This window comes from Procambarus clarkii, chromosome 92, assembly GCF_040958095.1.
Source record: "Procambarus clarkii isolate CNS0578487 chromosome 92, FALCON_Pclarkii_2.0, whole genome shotgun sequence".
Taxonomy (NCBI): Eukaryota; Metazoa; Arthropoda; class Malacostraca; order Decapoda; family Cambaridae; genus Procambarus; species Procambarus clarkii.
Window position 1 is genome coordinate 4125269 of NC_091241.1, and position 22629 is coordinate 4147897.

A 22629-nucleotide genomic window follows, 5' to 3' on the forward strand; every position below is an offset into this window, starting at 1 on the left:
TGATTTTTAGGGGCACCTGATTAAGATGACAGGTTAAATGCCTCGTGACCTTGATCGACGTCGTACCTATGTACTTGATCTGAAGGCTACATCTTTGTAACTGTTACAGTGGTGACATCCGAGCATTATTACAATAGTGGGCAGCGATTGTTACAGAGGTGGCCTTCCCTTACTTGTGGCCTCGGGAAGATGGCCTTCCTTCACTTATTGTTTGGAGGAGCAAGCGATCCCTTACTTGTGGCCTGGTACAATAGAAGGTTGGAAAGTGCACAAAGAGATGAGGATGAAGTTACAATGACCTGATTGTTGCTGTGTTGTCACCAGGAAATAGCTGGACGCTGCCATGAAGGGTGAGCTGCAGTAATGGGTGGTGGTGTTGGGAAAGTGTTAAAGCAAGCCATACCACATCCAGGTAAAACCATAAAACTAAGTTACATTATAAAGAGTAATAACTCACAAACTGAGGTCCAACAGCCATGCGAGCAAGGTCCAGCACAGAGTCCGTAATGGCCGACACTAAGGGAGACATGCCGACTCTTGGACCCACTTGACCCCCAGAGCCAGTGTGTTCCACAACGTACGTGTGAGATGACATCACCTGCACCTCCCTGTTGTCCACGAATAGTGTATTAGATAATATACAGAGACCAATTAATAATTTTTTTTTTATTTTACAGTGCTATTCTCAGTTATTGTATTTGGAAAGTTAACAGTCCATTGCTTTCATAAATTTTCAAGACTAATAAATGTGTAATGATTTTTTATTATGTAAATACCCTGTGCTGAATGTAATGAAACACCAATTTCTAGGTGAGACCCGCAGGCTCCCCGGAGCTATCCAGGCTGATGTGTATATATTAGACCATGGCAACAGTCAATTGATGGAGTTCTATGTCTATCGGGGACCACGAGCCAGAACCCCCCCCCCTCAGAGGCACGAGGAACAATGACCTATAGACACTATGTAGTTGGAAGAAGTCTATATCTGCCATCTACCAGGTCAGGCACCCAGAAAGGTAGGAATCCCAAAACAAACTATAGCTAGTTAAAATTGCAAACCGAAAGCTGAACGAGCAAGGAAAACTTCCCAATCAAAAAACAAGCAAACAAGCATAACGTCACCACAGCCGCCACGCCGCTGAATGCGCAGCTCCCTCCTTCCCCGGAAGGGAGAAGGGGGGTCCCCCATTCTCCTGTACCGGCTACCCAACCATAGTTCAGAGGCTCAGAGGTTTGCCCACTAGCCAGGAAGACTCTGGGACCTCATAACAGATGCAGCAAGATGATGATCCAAACTCAAAAGAAGCAGGGGTCCTTCATAAAGGCAAATTCTGTGTCTCGCAGGAGGTACTTGATAAAATCCTCTCGAGCTACTGACAGAGGGACTCGAGAGGAAAGAAACCTTTGGAATAACAATGCTGACAGGCCTAGAAGTACGTGGAAACAAACCCCAGGGAGCAGTATTTATATCAAAATCATACAAGGAGGATGCTATGGAAACCCCTCTCCTGAAGCAAACAGGCCCTTGTCTGAAGGGACAAAGACCCACTTGAGGTCCAATGGAACCCAAGTCCCGCTATTCAAGTTTCCCCAAGCCCGGGAACCAACCACGAAGATTCCGGAGCAGAGTCGTGACCACATCACCCTGGAGAGAAAATTGGAGTCCAAGGGAGAGGTTTCAGAAGGGGCTGGCTGGGAAGAAACCTTAAAACCTCATTGGGACCAGCCAGCTCAACTACCTCCATGTCAATATTGGAAAGAGCCACCCCCAGAAACAAAAAAGCCATATCCTGAACTAAGCCCTGCCCTTACCTGAAAACCCTCGGATGCTTCAAGGCCGGAAGCAGAGGGGGAAAGGGGGTGGGGGGGGGAGGGAAAGGTTGATCAAAGGGAAGGCAAACCATGCTCAAATGGTACGGAGGAAGTCAAGGTGGTGCTCATCAACGCCTCCAATTCTAGGTCTATGAACACAAAGCTGGCCAGCTCCAGAGCATCCAACCAGGCACATAAGAAAGAGACTTAGGGATGGTTTTGGATAGTAAACTGTCCCTAGAAGAACACACAAAGAAAATTGTGAAGAGCGTATGCATCACTTTCCAACTTCAGACTTACTTTTCATTACATGGATGGTGAAATACTAAAGAAACCATTCATGACTGTTTATGAGACCAAAACTGGAATATGCAGCAGTTGTATGGTGCCCATATGTCAAGAAGCACATAAATAAACTTGAAAAGGTGCAAAGACCTGCTACAAAAATGGCTTCCAGAACTAAAAAACAGAGGCAGAACAAATGATTGTTGCTCTATGGCATGGATGACTAACAACCCTCAAATTCACTCAAGGCTAGAACAGCCTCGGAGGGTATATCCATTGGCCCCATTCAATACCTAAGGACTTTCCAAGGCCTGAAAGGTAAACCAAGCGGGACAGCACAGCCTGAGTTACACTGCTATGAAGGTCGACCTCAGAGCACAGTATTAACAACCAAGCGAGCTATCAGTGTGCCCCAACCAGCCAATGCTTGCTCCCTACTAGGTCAAGATGGGGAAAGAACTAGACCCCTGACTCTCCCAAGGCAAGGACTGCCTCAAACAGGATGGTCTTCTAAGAGAGAAAACTACTGAACACACCTGAGAAGAGAACTGTCAATGCAGGGGCAGCACTAAGGAGCACACAGGGAAGGTAGCCCTGAGCACATACAGCTCAAAGAACTCTAAAAGGCCAGGCCCATGCTACAAGTTGCACAACAAGTGTAGTGTTTCAGGTAACGACAATCATTACTCACAACTTAGTTTAAATTTAAAACAAAGCTTATACAAGTTATAGCTACAGAAAGAAGAGAGACTTACCAATAAACTTAATATAATTTAGATAAAGTGCAGCAAGATCCTAGTCAACTATATACTGTAGGTCCACATTCGTCTATCTATTTTTATCACAATCTATTTTACATAGACTTCTAAATCAATCATACTACAGCAAAAAACCTGTGATGAATGTAACGAAATGCCATTTTCTGGGTGAGACCCGGAGGCTTCCCAGAGCTATCCAGGCTGTTAAGTATATCATTAGACTTTGACATCAGTCAGTGTGTATGGAGTTCGAGGTGTACTGGGGATCACGAGCCAGAATCTGGCTCCCTCAGAGAGGCACGAGGAGCAATGGGCTATAGAAATGCACATGGAATTTGGAGCATTCTATGTCTACCATCGACCGGGCCAGGCACCCAGAACGGTAAGCACCTCAAAACAAACCCCTTTTCTGGTTAAAAACGACTAAAATAGACAAATGGGTGGACAGAATTCCCCAAATGAAAACGAGCAAACGAGCATGACATCACACGAGCTGCGCCACATGTTTGAGCAGCTCCCCCCTCCCAGGGAGGGGGAAGGGAGAGCCCCAGAAACACTGCACCAGTGATCCACCCTTCAGTTTGAGGCTGGATGTTAAAACACGCGAAAAACTGCTGACCAGGAGGTGGGGGGGGGGGGGGGTTCTGGGGAGCCTCTGGGACTCACCCAGAAAATGCTGTTTCATTGCATTCAACGCTGGTTTTCTGGGGGGAACCCCTTCGGCTCCCCGGAGCTACTTCACCAAAGACAAAAACTAGAGGGGCTTACCCGGGAGGCAGTCAGTGCTCACACCTCAACTCGAACTCGAGACAACAGGCTGCAACCGCTGACCCATAACCGACAGGTCTGACTAGGCCCAGGAACAATCACAAGGCAGCGTGCAGCCAGGACCCTGTTCGACTGCCAAGAACCCCGTGCCCGAATGTCAGCCCAGGACATGTTACCAAAGACAGCAGCCAACGTAGCAAACTTACGAACGTAATGGGCATGGGGATAAGCCGCAGGCTGGCTAGACCGAATAACCCTGCGGACGACCTGAGAGACACGAACCCTAGAACAGGGAAGAAAGGAAACCGGATCAACCCAAAGCGCATCCCTGGTCACAGAGGATGTGGAGCACAAATAGCGGCGGAGAGCTGCAACCGGACACAACACATGATGCACCCCTAGCCTGACCAACCAAGCATCAACAACCCAAGGACCCCTCCGGAAAGCAGCAGTCCCAATATTCGCCAGAATAAAAGGAGACGGCTGCAAATGAATGAACCTATCATCTCGACGAAAAGAATAGAAACCCCTGCGCAGGAGGAGAGCATGAAGCTCTCTAACCATGCCCCCCAATCACATCAGCCAAGAAGTGAAGGGTGGATCGCCGGCACGGTGGGTCTGGGGCTTCCCCTTCCCCCTCCTGGGGAGGGGGAAGCTGCGCAGACATGCGGCGCGGCTCGTGTGACATCATGCTTGTTTGTTCATTTTCATTTGAGGAGTCCTGTCCACTCGTTTGTCTATTTTAGTCATTTTAACCAAAATAGGGGGTTTGTTTTGAGGCACTTATCTTACTGGGTGCCCGATCGATGGCAGACACAGAATGCTCCAAAGCCCATGTGTATTTCTAGAGGCCATTGCTCCTCGGGCCTCTCTGAGGGGGCCAGGTTCTGGTTCGTGGTCCCCAGTTGGCCTAGAACTCTTTTCACACTGACTGATGCCCAAGTCTAATAATATACATATCAGTCTGGATAGCTCTGGGGAGCCAAAGGGGCTCATCCCCAGAAATGTAGCATTATTGATTAACCATACCCCCCATAGCTTGCCTGCCTCCAGGTCACCACAGCCCCATAGCTTGCCTGCCTCCAGATCACCCACAGCCCCTTAGCTTGCCTGCCTCCAGGTCACCCATAGGCCCATAGCTTGCCTGCCTCCAGGTCACCATAGCCCCATAGCTTGCCCGCCTCCAGGTCACCCACAGCCCCATAGCTTGTCATCCTCCAGGTCACCCACAGCCCCTTAGCTTGCCTGCCTCCAGGTCACCCACAACCCCTTAGCTTGCCTGCCTCCAGGTCACCCACAGCCCCATAGCTTGCCCGCCTCCAGGTCACCCACAGCCCCTTAGCTTGCCTGCCTCCAGGTCACCCACAGCCCCATAGCTTGTCATCCTCCAGGTCACCCACAGCCCCTTAGCTTGCCTGCTTCCAGGCCACCCACAACCCCTTAGCTTGCCTGCCTGCAAGTCACCCACAGCCCCATAGCTTGCCTGCCTCCAGGTCAACCACAACCCCTGAGCTTACCTTTCTGCAGGTCAACCACAACCCCCTTAAGTCAACCACAATCCTTTAGCTTGCCTTCTTCCAAGTCAACCACTTCCCTAAGTTTGCCTTCATTATTGTGCCTATTGCTTAATGAATAATTCTGCAACTCTCTACCTAAACAGTTTTAATATAAGTCAAGCAAAACTTAACCTAAGGTGGCCTAGAAGTGGTCTGTGGTAAACCCACTTGTGCCAAACTGGGAATCTACTATATTTCTCCAATACCACTACCTTAATGTATTACAAATATATAAATACCAAGTGTTTGTGTCGGCGACAACAGCAACAGCCTCTGCCACCTGCTGATCCAAAGTGGAGCAGTGGGCAGCAGCAGAGAGGTCGTGTCTGAGAGCATCCTCCCACTGGTGGGTCTGGGTGGTAGCATGAACAACAAACACTGATGAATAATGGTCTATCACACCCCCAAACAATGAACCTGCAAGACTGCAGCCGATGCTACTATTTTCCGGGCTTTTACTGCTGTTGATGCTGTTGATGCTGATGCCCTTATTGCAGTTGATGCTTCTGGATTGTGAAGCACCTGATGGGCTGCAGCCCACGCACGTACACCTGCCACAAAACACACTACTTAATGTTGCAATAACCAAAGGATTAATCAAGGTAGATTTTATGCTCATTTGTAAATACAGCAATTATTTGCATGATTACAGATCCATCACAAAAAAATCCAGCGTTGAATGTAATGAAACGCTATTTTCTGCGCGAGCCGTGGAGGCTCCCCTGGAGCTATTGGGCAAATATGCGATACATTAGACCGGGGCATTAGTCAATGGAGTTCAGCCTACCAGGGACCACAAGCCAGACCCTGGCCCCCCTCGGAGAGGCACAGAGAGCAATGGTTCTGGAACCCCCTCCCAATGGTTTGGGGTTTTCCTCATCTGCCATCGACTGGGGTTAGGCACCCAGAAAGGTAGGCATAACAAAACAGACCCCCCACATAGTAAGAAAATTGCAACCGATACCAAACAGAGAGGCAGAATTCCCTCTAATTCCAAGGAAACGAGCAAAGAAGCAAATGTCACACCTTGCCTCCGTGCTGCTTGTCTGCGCAGTCCTCCCCTTCTCAGGAGGGGGAAGGGGGAGCCCAGGACCCTCTGTGCTGGCTACCCAGCAATTCTAGTTCGTAGGCTAAGCATGAAAACTACATTAAAAACTACAGGCTGGAGGGAGAGAGGATGCCAGGGAGGCACCCTCTCTCCCTCCAGGGGTAGTGAGAGGGTAGAGAGAGTGAGAAAACCCCAGAAAATGGAGTTCCATTACATTCAACACTGGTTTTCTGTGGGGAGCCCTTTCAACTCTGGAGCTACATAACCAAAGATAAGTTATCTTGAGGTTATCTTGAGGTTATCTTGAGATGATTTCGGGGCTTTTTAGTGTCCCCGCGGCCCGGTCCTCGACCAGGCCTCCACCCCCAGGAAGCAGCCCGTGACAGCTGACTAACACCCAGGTACCTATTTCACTGCTAGGTAACAGGGGCATAGGGTGAAAGAAACTCTGCCCATTGTTTCTCGCCGGCGCCTGGGATCGAACCCAGGACCACAGGATCACAAATCCAGCGTGCTGTCCGCTCGGCCGACCGGCTCCCTCGGTCTAATAGAGGGACCTACCCAGAAGGCAGTCACCACGCGCTCCTCAACTCGAAGTTGAGACTAATGGCTACAACCTGCGACCCAAAGCCACACAAAGCCACATTTGGTTAACATTCGACCTTGGTTGACCAGGTTTAGCCTGACAGCTGAGTGGACAGCGTTTCGGATTCGTAGTCCTGAGGTTCCGGATTCGATCCCCCGTAGAGGCGGAGACAAATGGGCAAAATGTTTCTTTCACCCTGATGCCCCTGTTAGCTAGCAGTAAATAGGTACCTGGGAGTTAGACAGCTGCTATGGGCTGCTTCCTGGGGGGGGGGGTGGGGGGTAACAAAAATGAGGCCTGTTCGAGGACCGGGCTGCGGGGACGCTAAGCCCCGAAATCATCTCAAGATGACCTGGTCGACCCTGTTTGACCTCCAAAATCCCCGGTGCCCAAATATCAGCCCAAGACATGTTGCCGAATACGGCAGCCAAAGCAGTAAACTTCTGAACGTCATGGGTACAAGGACAGACCGCAGGTTGGCTAGATTTAATACCCTGCAGATGACATGGGATACGCGAGCCCAAACGGGAAACCCCACAGAGGTCCCGAGGCACAGAAGTCCTCCACGCCCTCCACCCCTGAAGAAAAGGCAGCAAAGAAGGGGGGTCTGCTGGCAGGACCCAGAAGCCTCGGCAGGAGGAGCAGGCTCAAATGCCTCCGTCCCCAACCCAGATGGGGCAGCCCCCGAGGCAGCCCGAGTCTCATTACCAATTAAACCCAGCCCCGACTCCAAAACCCTCAGACGTTTGGAAGCTGGGAGCAGGGGGGAAGGGGGAGGGGTGGTGGAACAGGATGAACAACAGGGAAAGGACTAGGGAGCATGGATGGTACCAAAGTCGAAGTGACTAATGCCCCCAAGTTTGGGTAACTGCCCATAACCAAAATGGGCAGTCTCGGGGCATACCAGTGGACAACCAACTTAGCGCATTGCAGCAACCTAAACCTAGCATGCAACACGGATGCTGCCTATACCCTAATATCAATGTCATCAGAATGGGTAATTTGGAGAACAAGCAGAGAGCACGACTCGCAAGATTCCAGGTCAAAGGTGTCGTTGACCTAACAGGCAGCATGACGGAGGCAAAAGTGGTGACTGTCACCCTAAGACAAGGGCACACAGTAACCTTCAAACTCGCACCAGGCAAGCTGGAACCCGGAAGACGCATCTATAGGTCCACTAAGCCCCGATAAAAACACTGAAACCCCTGCAATATGTAAAATCATGGGGGCCTAGCAGAGGGCCACAAAACAATATACTGTAAGTGGCCCTAGAGCCACACAAGGCAGACAACCCCCCCCCCCCACCAGGCAATGAAAACAAAAATGAAAAGAAAACACAGCAAAAGTACAACATCCTTAGAGGAAACAGGGACCGACTGCTGCATAGGTAAGCTGGCTGCGCAACACCTTGATGCCCCAACCAGCAACAATACCACTCCCTACCCAAGACCAAACAAGGGCCCCAAAACCCCAGCTGGGCCCAAGGGTGGGAGAAAATGCTAAGCAGCAAAAACCCCTACGGAAATGGTGTCCCAAAGGCACCAGGGAAGGTAACCATAGCACCCAGGGTTAGTACTCACAGGGCACTTAGGGAAGGTGACCCTAAATGCATGCAGCCCAGGTACACTTAAGTACATCTGGCCACCAAAGGATAAACAGCAGAGGACACCACTAAGGCAAAACACTGCCAGGAAATCGAGGCCAGAGTTGACGTCTGCCCAGGATCGCATTAGCTGACGAACTGGAGTTGCTGGGTAGCCGGTGCAGGGGGTCCGGGGCTCCCCCCTCCCCATCTAAACCATTGGAGGGGAGGGCTGCGTGGATGAGCGGCGCAGCGGCAAGGTGTAACGTTTGTTACACCTTGTTCTCTCTCTGTTCGGTTTTGATTGCAATTTTCTTACCTTGTGAGATTTGTTTTGTTATGCCTACCTTTCTAGGTGCCTAATCCCGGTCAATGCCAGATAAGGAAAACCCCCAACCCCAGGGTTTTTTCAGGGCATTGCTCCCCCTGGCCCTATCTCTGAGATTCTGGCTAGTGGTTGCCAGTAGGCTGAACTCCACTGACTAATGCCCCAGTCTAATGTATCGCATATTAGCCCAATAGCTCCAGCTCCAGGGAGCCGAAAGGGGATCCCTACAGAAAACAAAACAAGTGTCGAGTGTAATAGAATGTCAATTTCTGGGCGAGCCTCAGTAGTTCCCTGAAGCTATCATATAGTGATAGGGTACCATCTACTTGGTCTCACCAGCAACACTGTTCTATAGACCAACTGGGAACAAAGCCCCCCACCCTCCCCTCACTTGGTCACCACTAATTATTGAAGTGTTATTTTTTTTTTTATTTTGAGATATATACAAGAGTTGTTACATTCTTGTACAGCCACTAGTACGCGTAGCGTTTCGGGCAGGTCCCTGGAATACGATCCCCTGCCGCGAAGAATTGTTTTTTCATCCAAGTGCACATTTTACTGTTGCATTAAACAGAGGCTACAGTTAAGGAATTGCGCCCAGTAAATCGTCCCCGGCCAGGATACGAATCCATGACATAGCGCTCGCGGAACGATTATCTTTGATTGTTGACTGAGCGACAGTGTGATTAACGTAATAATTCATTAATTGTAATGTCTTCGGTGGCATTGTTGGAAGTAAAGTAATTACTTGTCTTGTGTCTGTCTTAGTGACAGTGTTCTTTGCATTCATTAACATGTGTTAATTTGGCATGTTGTTGAAGTGTTTTGATACTGCCAGTGGCAAGTGCAGTAATTGCCAAGAGTGTTCATGAAGTGTTCAGTTAGTTCACTTTTGTTCATGACCTGTTCAGTAGGTCGAGACTGTGGTCTCTCTAACCCTGGAGTGCTGGAGACGGATTCCTACCGCAAAGAGGTGTGTTGCAAGTTTTTGAGGTGACACTCTTCAGTAACGTAATGAACGTGGATCAATGTTGATTAATAAGTTGTTAAATAAAACATATTTTGTTAATACTGGTGCTATTTATGTCACTCCTCATTCTGAAGTACTGCCTTCATAATTGCAACTTGTCATAATTTGAGTTGTCTCAGGATCCAGCACAGAGCCTCAAACACTGAACATAAATCTGGTGTGAGGATCCGTCCATTACCTGCTATATTTTCTTGCTTGCAAGGAAGTTGTAGAGCAAATGACCTAAGTGTGGAAGCAGCCTGGTATTGCTTGTGGCAATAGCATACAGCTGTCCTGGCCTTCATCTCCACCTGGGGTACTGGGACCCTTGGCATTTTGCTCACTCCTAGGGGCTTCATTTGTTTGTTTGGTTGTTGTGGCTTTCTGCAAAGTGACTTCTTGCAGTGCGGCCTCCACTGGTGTTGGTGCAGTTGCATGCAATTGCAGGTTGTTGCAGGAGGACCACAATGACCAGGGTAACGTTCAAATCCGTGCCCCAGATAAATAAAGCAAACCCTCAAAACCGGTAATTTTAACTGGTAACATGAAGCCATTTTAGGAGCCCTCTCAGAAATTGCAACAAACACATGCACAGGCCCCTTCAGTATAGAGTCCAAAGGATAGCCAACACTTATCTGTCAATGCCTAACTATTGTCCCCCTAGTTGTCAGTTTGGTTTCTATTTTCCTTGCAGGTGTGCTTTAGTACGCTCTACATTTATAGTAGGTTTTCATCTTGGTCGGGGAGATCAAGTATTTCCTGCTCCCTGTTCTATTGAATGTGCCAGATTTTGTCTCAAGGCATTTATGACTTGCAAGGGACTGGTGTGATATATATGTAGGGCTATCCACATAGCTACCTCCAAGAAGCCATTGAAGAGCTTCCCCAAAAAGAGAAATGTCTTCAATGTGCTCAAAACCTAATCCCTAGCTAGCATACACGCAGAACAACTAGGTGCCCAAATCAATCGGTTGTCCAGGTAAGCCAGAACACCTATACCCTGGAGGAAAAATATTTAACATCCTTACTCTGTCATTACAATTTTAATATAAATACTTCATGTTAAAGTTTATGACTAAACCTAAATGCACCTTTAGCAATCCAACAGCTTAGTAGTGCAGTTATTCATGGTGTGTTGTTATTATGACATATCCTTATTACTTACTAAGGACCCTACATTGACTTACTAGGCTGTTCAAATGCAGAGGATAAAACAAGCTGTCTACCCACTTAATGCCCTACAAGTTTTACTACTAATTAAATTACAATGTAGGTGATGATAATGACATACCTGGGCATCTGGATGTTAACCGGCAATTCGCTGACACAGGCAGTGCCGACTTCTTTCGAGACTTCATTTGTAGAATCCTTCTTTGTACATAAATTGTAAGTGCCAGAAGATTCATTGTTGATATCAGGAGGCAGACTTTTGTTACCAATACTGGGAGCACCTTCAACAGTTCTTGGTGAGACTTCCTGCTGGTGCAGTAATCTTTCATTCTCACTACTAACACTACTCACAACAGTTCTTGGTGAGGCTTCCTGCTGGTAATATAATCTTTCATTCTCACTACTAACACTACTCACAACAGTTCTTGGTGATGTGTCCTGCTGACAAAATTTTTCATTCTCACTACTCACAACAGTTCTTGGTGAGGCTTCCTGCTGGTAATGTAATCTTTCATTGTCACTACTAACACTACTCACAACAGTTCTTGGTGATGTTTCCTGCTGGTAATGTAATCTTTCATTCTCACTACTAACACTACTCACAACAGTTCTTGGTGATGTTTCCTGCTGACAACATAATCTTTCATTCTCACTACTAACACTACTCACAACAGTTCTTGGTGAGGCTTCTTGCTGGCAACCTAATCTTTCATTCTCACTACCAACACTACTCACAACAGTTCTTGGTGAGGCTTCCTGTTGGCAACGTAATCTTTTGATCTCACTGTCAACACTACTTGCAACATTAAGCTGTGATATGTTCTTGTCTAATACAAGTTTATTTTGTACTATTGCCTGCTCTTCAATAACACCTATTAAAGGTTGAGGCATTGTGTAAGCATAATCTCCATTAGTGGGATCACTGTGATGTCTCCTGTGTGTTTTGGTCACCAACTTCCCACCTTTACCAGTACTACAACCTTTATAAATTCTCAAGTCCTGCTTGAAGTCACTTAGTGATGGATACACAGCACATTCTCTTTGAAGTTTAGTTAGGTCTCTACCAGAATCCCTTCCTACATTTATAGTTCTGATAACTTTTCTAGTATCTAGAGGCTTGGGCAAGCAACTTACTCGAGTTACTTCTGGAGTCCCTGAATTACAACACGCTTCGCCACCAATAACACCGAGTCCTTCAAATCCAATGGCTGTTGTAAATTTACCCTCCCTGCTAATGTGGGTTTGACATCCTGTTTCAAACTTTAATTGTGAGTTGGCATTCTGTTCTATTGTAGTGGACTTGCACTGTTCTTTGAGAGTGTCATCATCTAATAAATACAAGACACTCCCTCCTTCTTCTATCTCTGGATGAATATCTGTTGCTGGAACAGTAACTTCATCAAATGATAACCTTTCATCACCATCTGTACCAACATATTTATCACTGCTTCTCTCTTTTATTTGATCATCAGTTACAGTCGGACTTAATTGTGGTAGGTCACTGTAGCTTGCTCCATCACACACAAAACCATAATTTAAGGGCTGCAACTTTTTGGTCCGTGGCAAAGTTGTAATGCATCTCACAGGCTGTAATGCATAATTTTCTTCATTTACTTTAACATAATCAAGATTTTGAACAACACTACGAGGTGACGATGATGAAATTAATCTTTCTTGATTCAGCTCTTGTGAACCAGAACATGGAGCTGGCACTCTGAAGAGTTTTTGCACTTTTTCAGCAATTATTTCTGGTTCTAGTATAACTGGCCCAAATGTTTCCTTGTGATCGTCTAATTCATACAATGTTGGATAGAGACGTTCTGCGTTTCCTTTCACAGCCTTTACATTATTACATTCGGTAGAGTTTATAATATTTGGGCTTGATTTGCTACCAACATCACTTCCTAATGATGCAAGATTTCTTGATGTCTTGCAGGTTGATAAAGTTTTACCAAAGCCATGTGATGGCAAAAGTATCATTCTTTCTGGCTCCAAAAGTTCCTTATCCTTCTTTTCTAAACTAACCTTATTTTGATTAATTATATTGCAGGATGAGTCTTCATTATATTTAACACCTTTGATTACAATCTCCTCATCATCATTTAGCATCCACTTGGAAGTCTGATCTGCTTTTTTTGGAGGCTGGTGGCTTACTGGTAAAGGCTCTGGTTCACATTCAGACCCATGCTGAAATTCATCAGTAAGAACATGACCAGCAGACCTCATGGCTAATTCAGAAGTACTGTCTCCCCGGGACTCTGAAGAAAGAAACCTGCCACTGCATCCTTCCCTGTTCATTCTCCAACTCCGTCTGATACTTGACTCTCTCTGCAACTGTCGATTTTGAAGCTGTTTAGTATCTCTGGTGCAATCCTTCTGAGTCTCTCTCTTGCCACCCTCCACAATGGTGACAATGGATGACACAGATGATGTACAAGAAAAGCATGATGGCGGTTCTACTGATGTATGATTTCCCAGCTGGTGACACTCCATGTCTTGCTCAACAACCTAAGGAAAACAAGGAAAATGATGTAATAAGAACAAAAATGGAGGATGAGAATGATGAGAAAGGATGTAGGAGTTGGAGGAGGTTGGAAAGGCAGGTAACTATCAGGAGCGAGTGCAAAGCCATTCTGACTATATAGTACTTGGAAAGGGATCAGGATAAGGATTTGGGATAGGATGGGGAAAGAATGCCTATCCAGAAAAAGTCACGAAAGAAAGAAAGGACATAACCTGGTCTGAAACCGACGAAGAGAAAGAAAATGAGGTTAAGACCGCCAGGAAACTTCATACTGTCGCAGAGATGAAGACCGCAGGTGGGACACCATCAAAGAAGCCACCCGATAACTATAGCAATGCCGATATAGTAGTGTGAACCATACCCACCAGGGAAAGGAAGCAGGAGCATGGACGGAACCAATGTCAAAGCAACCAACGCCCCCAAATCATAATCCCTAAAACCCAAGCAGGACAGCTCCGGGGCCTCCAACCTGGCACATTGCAAGATGGAGAATTGAGCTTGCAATGCAGCTGCCGCCTGATTCCTGAAATCAACAGACAAGGAATGAGTAAAGTGAAGTACTGTACAAGCAGGAATAAGTCCCACAAGGCTCCAGGTCTTAGGTGTTCCCAACCCAACAGGCAGCATGACAAGAGGTAGTACGGATGATCGTCACCCTGAGGCCGGAGCAACAAGCAACCTTCAACTTCTCACAAGGCGAGAGTGGACTCTGAAGAAGAATCCATGTTACCACCATGTCCACAGGGATTTTCCAGGACCCGTAGGGTAAATTAGCCCTATGGGAAGCTCAGACACTGGGGCCAGCTAAGCCGGTAGAAACATGTCTAGTAACAGGCAAGCTGACCACCAATAGCAGCAGTGAAACCTCGTGGGCAACAGAAGAGGACCACCAACACAACCTAGGCTAGCCTATTAAGAAGCTAGGCAGACCACCTCTGTCCATAAAAGGCAAAAACACTGAAAAAGGAAACTAAAAGCCCCATGAAGAAACACAACAAGCAAACTGGCAGTTACAGAGAAACATCGACCGCTGCATTGTAATAAAGTAGGCTGCATCAGCCGCTGTGCACCCCACCCAGGGCAAGACGGAAAGCCCAAGACCCCCGATGTACCCCAAGGATGAAGACAACCTCAAGTGACAAAGTTCTCTAACGGGGAGCGAGTCCCGAACGCCCCAGGGAAGATAACCCTGAAACGCAAGAGTAGTACCTGTACTTATGGAGCACCTAGGGAAGATCACCCAAGGCACAGGCTGCTCCGTATACACCTGGCCACCACACCACACATATTGGTGGTACAGCCACACTGGGTAAAATCTTGAACAGGAACTTGAGAGAGTTCCGATGGAGAGGGAGCCGGTGGCTGAACGGACAGAACACTGGACGCATGATCCTGTGGTCTCGAGTTCGATCCCGGGCACTGGCGAGAAACAATGGGCAGTTTCTTTCACCCTGATGCTCCTGTTACCTGGGAGTTAGTCAGCTGTCACAGGCTGCTTCCTGGGGGTGGAGGCCTGGTAGAGGACTGGGCCACGGGAACACTAAGCCCCGAAATCATCTCAAGATAATCTGAGGCCAGAGGTGACCGATCTGACTGCCAGCACATCATTTCAAGAACTGGAGTGGTGGAATGCTGCCCCCCCCCCCACAAGAGGGTGGGAGCACAAACGAGTAGGAGTGCTAGTTACATGAAGTGTTGCTTGTTTGGTTTCTTTCTAGGGGAGTTAATTTGATCTTTTAGGATGTAGATTGCACAGGTTAACCAGACAATGGTCTGTTTTGATTCATGTACCTTTCTGGATCCTTCCCCAGTTGATGGCAATTATGACATACTGTACTTTAAATGTAAAGTGCTCATAGGCCATTGCTCCCTGCAGCTCTCTGAAGGGACCAGGTTCTAGCTCGTGGTTCCCAATAGGCATAAGGACTCCTGTGACTGATGACCCCAAACTAATACCTGTATAGCACATATCAGTTCAGATAGCTTCAGGGAGCCGACGGGGCTCCCCACAGAAAACATGGTAAAAACAATTACAAAGTGAAGAAAATATGATATATTCAATACGCTCTGATACAATTTCATGAAAACAAATACCGGACTCTGCTGAACTCTGATAATTGGTTATAAGGTCATTACATTCACCAGAAAAGCTTAGTGGTTTGCAATTATGCATAATATGTCATACACAATATTTTTTTGTTTTTTTACTTGATCAGGAAACATATTTTAACATCAGAAAGGAAACAAATTTTTGTTTTTGTGCACCATGGGCTGCTCAGTACTCGGGTTAAGACTGACCTATCATAAGAGTAAGTACTGTACAGTATTTCAGGTCTGCTAAGAAGTAGTGTACAGTATAGTAGTACAAGGGTAGAATACCTGAGAACAGCGAATCACATATGACAGGATGGTGAGCAGCTGGGCCAGAAGGGTAGCATTGGAGCCCACAAGAAGTGTCCGAGCTGCACGAGGAGGGTACCCCACCGCACCATTCAATTCACACAGCTGTGCCCAGACAGCATTATACGGATGAGATTCATTGAGGCGTTCAACCTAAAATTATATTAAGGAAATGAATGTACACAATCACAAATAATGACTATTCTCTATAAAATATAATTCATATAATTATAAAATTACATTTGGCAAATAATTACAAAATTACATTTGGCAATCACATAACAGGTGTTAATTAACATGTGTTTGACCATGTACACATTGGAGTGTCTCTTGAAGGTCTGCTTCACTGCCATCACCCAGTCAACATTAGGCTTGCAATTACTTTTGTTTGTCCATTACTGTTTTTTATTGTATCTATTGAGTGCCTTTCTGAATTTTCATAACTGTTCACATATTCTTTACCCTGTGATAACAATCGCCCAATATCTTTTACCCAGTGATAGGTGTGGTAATAATTGTCTCATACCCATTACCCAGTGATAGTTGTGGTAATAATTGTCCCATACCCATTACCCAGTGATAGGTGTGGTAATAATCGTCCCATACCCATTACCCAGTGATAGTTGTGGTAATAATTGTCCCATACCCATTACCCAGTGATAGGTGTGGTAATAATCGTCCCATACCCATTACCCAGTGATAGTTGTGGTAATAATTGTCCCATACCCATTACCCAGTGATAGGTGTGGTAATAATCGTCCCATACCCTATAATTTACCCGAGGGTCACCATCATTATTGACCTCGATATGGACAGAAAACGGGTAGCTTGTCAAAGGTCTCCCCCATTGTTACTGAGGATTTCTTTTATCTGGATTTTAAAAATAAATAATGTCTTGCCATTTATGGCTTTATTGGGAAGATGATTCCATGGGTTTTATTACCCTTTGGGTAAAAACACATCTCCTGTTTACTGTCCTACATTGTGGCTTCTTGACCTTGTAGTTGTTGCTCCTTGTATGCATTCATTTGACCTTTTAAGGAAGTGGTGTGGATTAATAATTCCAATTAGTTCACTATTTTAAAGGTCTTGAGATAAGCAGTCTCATGTCTGGCTGGTAGTGTTGTTAACCCTGTGGCCCTTAACTATCCCTGGTATGAGAATTGGCTTCAATCTGGGATGATCTTTTTTGGGCTGTGTTGAATTTGGGCTTTTTTGGGCTCTGTTCTTGGATACAATACTCCTGATGGGGGCACCAGAGATTTGAACAGTTGAATAACCACTTTCTTATTTCTTTGAAGTCTAAGGTTCATTTGACTATTCATAAGGTTTGACTTTTCTTTTACTGCAACTCCCTATACAGTACAGTATTAGTTAATCCACTTTCAATGACTAGTGGATCCTAACTTTTAGGTCCTTTTTTCATTACTCTTCTGCATGATAGTGTTGTCCATATGATAGTTATGATGTGTATTGTTATGCCATACATGCAAGCTCTTGCATTTTCAATAATGAAAAATATCTGTCCATCTTCTGACCATTAGTGGAGATAATGTTAATCACTTTGTAAGGCCTCAATATCATTTTCACTTTCTACTTTACAATAGATCTAAGTGACGTCTGCAAATTTGATGATGCTGCTTGTAATATTCTCATGTATAGGACCAACTACCTACACTTATGTATTTATGTATTTTATGTAAAGATTTAAAACTACACCATGGGTACACCAAGATTGTGTAGTTCAAATCTTTGGTGGTGGATGGAGGGAAGGCAAAGGTAGGGTGGGTGTGAATGGAGGTATGGGTAGGGAAGCATTTTAACAGTCACCCACCCATCTTCCTGCCCACCAGCCAGCCTGTGCACCCGAAAGGTAAGGTGCTTACCTTTCTGGGTGCCTGACCCGGTCGATGGCAGACATACAATGCTCCAAATCCCATGTGCATTTCTATAGGCTATTGCTCCTCATGCCTCTCTAAGAGGGCCAGGTTTTGGCTCGTGGTCCCCGGTAGGCTTACAACTCCATATGCACTGACTGATGCCATAGTCTAATGGTATACATATCAGCCTGGATAGCTCCGGGGAGCCAAAGGGGCTTTCCCCAGAAAAAGCCAGCACTTTCCAGACACAATGTGTGATGCTGCTTACCCATGATGGATGAGTGAGAGCAGTAAAGGATGCAGATGTTGCTGAGGAGACAGTGGTGTTCCCTGCTGCTGAGGAAGCCCCCTGGTCCGCTGGAGCAACTGTCGACACCCACCCGAGATGGTGGGTTAATACTGCCGTTAATAACTTGCTCACAAAGCTAGAAATGTATATATCCCAATTAAAATGTGAATTGTTACAGATAGAGTACATTTTGAATTTCATACATTCTTTCTCATTAAATTAAACCATACTACATCTTCTCACCTCACCAGGTTGAAGATAAACAATATGAGTGGCTGCATGTTCTTAATTGTTCCTTGCAGAGAGGGACAGAAATACAATATGGTACAGTACAAGCAAAAATCTAAAATTGAATATAATGAAATGCCTTTTTCTTGTTGGGCCCTTGGTAGCTTCTGGAGCTAAGTGCTAGTGCAGTCAAGTGTTAGATGCACCAAGCCTCTAAAACCCACCCTAACCTCCCGGGGCCCATGACCAGAATAGAGCTCTCTCTCTACAAGCTGAGGAGAGCTTGAGGATCACAGATCAACACAATACCATGAAAACAAAAATATAAAGCATAAGCAACAAAACAAGCCACTGCTTGAAGAAAATTTGGTAATCTCAGGCAACGAGGTAAATGATTATTGCCAGTGTAACACCTCTACACAGTGGGAAAGAAGAGAACATGGCCATCATGTTAGCTACTGAAGGCTCCCACCAGAAAAGGGTATTTCATTACATTTAACATTATTTCTGGGATGGTTCCTCGGTAGCATCATGAGCTAACTCAGTGATGCCTCAGAAGAGAAGGCATATCTGAAAAAGAACACAACAGCAAACAGAAAAATGTGACAAGGGTTTACCTTGCATTAAAATATTTAAAAAAATTCCATTTATTGTCCAATTATTATGAGACGTTTTAAAATACACGCCAACGTCTTCCCATTCTCTGTATACCCCACGTAGCATCATATCGCTGCATGGGTGTCCATATGACGATGTACTTTATCTTATGGTATTGGTAATGTTTTTCTTCTATTTGACCTTGTATGCATATTTCCCTTTAAAGTATTCTATTGCGAACAATTTGTTACCAAAATGAACGATATAGCACGAAAAAGGAGGCGAGAAACTTGGAAAGAGTAAAAACATTGGAGTGTGGTTGTGCACTCACGGGCAACGCTCGGCCTACCTTACGGTGTTATTGTGGATGGCATAAGGACTCCTGTGATTGATGACCCCAAACTAATATAGCACATATCAGTTCAGACAGTTTTAGGCAGCCGACAGGGCTCCCCACAAAAAAAATCATTGTAATATTGTTACTTAAATATCACTTTAGACTTAACCCTTAAACTGCGCAACGCGTCTGCAGGCTCGCGTCTGGTTTGCGCAACGCGCCTCCAGGTATTTTGATTTTTCACGTTCCATTCAAAACTGGCGCGCGGTGACCCGCGGGTATGGTATGGGTGGGTGGGGGCCCCAGTGATCGTCCGCCATCTTAAAAAAAAATCCCAGCATGCCCTGCGGCTGTGGGGAGCCTCAGTTTCACGGCAGCAACCACGTCTGACGCATCCTCTACGAGCTCCCGCTCCACGGTGACCCGCGGTCATGGAAAACGACTCTCTGAGGAGGAAATACGCGATATTTTGTATGATGACGGTGCTCTGGATGATGACCTGGACTATGATCCAGATAAAGACCTAACTCAGAGATCTGATACGAGTGAGGAAGAGACAGAATTGGAAATGTGGCGAGTGTGTGGGGTACTCGTGCCTCGCCCGGCCTGCCTCGCCGCCCTGGGTCAACACCGTTATCATCACCACCATCATGTATGTCCCCAGATGCTAGTAGTTTATTCAGTGATAGTACATGTGACGAATCTTTCTCAGGCTTCAGTGACATTGGCTCCGATACGAGTAGTGTGGACGACCCGAGTACGAGCAGTGGTGGTGTTACCAGGCGGGGTTTTGCTACCTCAGCAACACGCCGCGGCAGGCGGCAGCGTGCCTCACAGCATGTGGACAACGACAGTGGCCCCTCAACATCATTTATTCGTGGTAGGTCTACAGTACGTAAATCTGCCTCAGCGCCTAGCATACCCTCACGCAGCTCCAGCAGAAGCAGCGGATGACGTAGCCATAGTTTTGGTGCTCGTGGTGGTGTTGGCCGTGGTGTTGGCGCCAACACTAAACCCCCTGGTGTACTTGTGTGGGAGGATTGCACCACATTTGCCCCTCAAATACCAACATTTGATGATAGCGATTTTGGTGTTACACCATTATTCCCATATACTGGTGATGATATGGCAGACATGGAATATTTTCAGGCATATTTTGACAATGTATTCATGACGCATCTTGTGACTGAGACAAACAGGTTCGCTCACAGCCTCATAGACGAAGGCATTTTACCTGCCTCACGGCTCACACGATGGAAGGACACGACAATCGACGAAATGTACGTGTTTCTGGCACTCACCATGATGATGAAGCACTCTGAGAAAGCTGTCATCCAGGAATATTGGAGCAAAGACAGCCTTGTTCCAACGCCTGTGTTCAACCGGTACATGTCGCGTGATAGGTATCTCTTGATTCTCAGGTGCCTGCATTTCGAGAATAATGCAAATGAGGACAGACACGACAGACTGTGGAAAGTACGGAAGTTGTTCAGTGACACGAGAGGGAAGTTCAGGGATTATTTTGTACCTGGACAGAATGTGGTTATTGACGAGTCGCTTGTACTGTTCAAGGGGCGACTGGCATTCAAGCAGTACATTCCATCAAAGCGGCACCGATTTGGACTGAAGTTTTTTGTGCTATGCGACTGTGAGACTGGTATTGTCTTGGACATGATATTATATTCTGGTACAGACGTCGACATACCGGCTCAAGATGAACACGGGTTCTCTGGCAGTGTTGTAAAAACCCTGATGGAACCGTTGCTGAACAAGGGGCATGTACTGTACAACGACAACTATTACACCAGCTCCTTATTGACCAGATACCTCCTTGCCCACAACACCGGCGTATGTGGCACTGTGAAGAGCCATAGGAAGGAAATGCCAGTGTTCGGTATAGCTATAGCCGTGGGTGAGTGCCAGCTGCGCAAGTGTGACAATACGCTGTCAGTGCGGTGGAAGGACAGACGCGAGGTGAATATGCTGAGTACGATTCACACCGGTGCCATGTTGGACAGTGGGAAAGTCCACTTTCAGACACGCAACACCGTGTATAAGCCAGACTGTGTCAGACTATAACGTGAACATGCGCCTCGTCGATAAGTGTGACATGATGCTTGGTGGAGTGGAGTGCGTGCGCAAGTCTGTGAAGTGGACTAAAAAGTTCTTCTTCCACCTGATGGATGTTGCAGTGCTCAACTGCTTCAATATGTACTTAGTAAAATCTGGCAGGAGACCATCTATACGTACATTCAGTGCTGGTGTTGTGTCACAGCTGCTAGTAAAGTATGGCAAGGAGGGTTCTGTTGTACCGCGCGGAGTGCAAGCAACAATGCCACATGCAGCTCCAGACAGATTGAGGGGTAATGAGAACTTCGGAGTACATATGCTCGAGTATATGCCAGGCACAGCATCACGGGAGAAGGGTAAACGTGCCTGTATAGTATGCAGGAACACTACCCGCAGAGAACAGAAACGAAGATGTATCAGCACCTGGTGCGTGGAGTGCAAGGTGCCACTCTGCCCCGTTGGCTGTTTCGCAGCATATCACACACTCGCGGAGTACTGAGTGTGTTTATGGTGTGTGTATATAGTGTGTGATACTGTACAGTGTGTATATAAAGTGTAAATATAAATTTATTTGGCATGATACATTGGAAATTGTGCAGGATAAGTGAACTTGTTTGTGATGCACGTAACACAGTGTCTACGGACAGTACGGATGTTGTACTGCGATATTATAGTGTACGTGTTCATTATACATTGAATTGGCACATAAAAACAATGAAAATGTATTGGGAAATGTGCGCAATAAATGAACAAAAATATATTCGCGGCAACTCGCGCGCCCCGCCCGAGCGCCCCACTGCCTCTGAGAGCTTACACCACGGGCGCACGGGGAATGATGACGTCACGCCCCAACTTCCGGACCCCATAGCACCCAAAGTAAGTACAATTTCGAATTTTTTTTTACATACCCATACTCAGGGAAGGGTTTTTGACACTTTAAAAAGAAAAAATAATTTTTTCCAGAGAATTTATTTCCTGCGCACTGCGGGGGTGTCACATTTAGAGGCAACGCAGTTAGGGGGTTAAATATGACATTATTTTACAAATTATATTATCAAATACAGTACTAATATTTAAAAACCCAGCATTGAATGTAATGAAATGCCCCTCTCTGGTGGTTTCCCTGTTGATACATGCTGGATAATTTCACCCAATTTGATTCACACATACCAGGCTCTTGCAAGTCTTAAAAAAAATCTCTCATCGGATTAAAATTAACTTGACCATGTGGCCTGCAGCTGAGGATGGCAACCTGGTGGTGATGGGCTGAAACTAGAAAGAACTGGTTGCCTGCTGAGTTTCCCCATTTTTTTGTGTCATCTTGACTCTACCCTAAACCATTTTATTTGGATTTATTTTTCCCATTTTTGTTTTCTTGGGGTATTAAATTCATTTTATCTAA

At 46.1% G+C, this 22629-nt stretch overlaps 1 protein-coding gene across 1 annotated transcript in view; it reads right to left on the minus strand.

Moving 5' to 3' along the window:
- Positions 1 to 22629, minus strand: part of LOC123775146 (uncharacterized) — a 55102-nt gene that overhangs the window by 3567 nt on the left and 28906 nt on the right. The window contains exons 8-12 of the mRNA XM_045770064.2: positions 17975 to 18131; positions 15806 to 15979; positions 11024 to 13410; positions 5419 to 5730; positions 458 to 608 (exon numbers count right to left, since the gene is read on the minus strand). Coding sequence (XP_045626020.2) covers positions 458 to 608; positions 5419 to 5730; positions 11024 to 13410; positions 15806 to 15979; positions 17975 to 18131 — 3181 coding nt within the window. The remainder of the gene's footprint in view (positions 1 to 457; positions 609 to 5418; positions 5731 to 11023; positions 13411 to 15805; positions 15980 to 17974; positions 18132 to 22629) is intronic.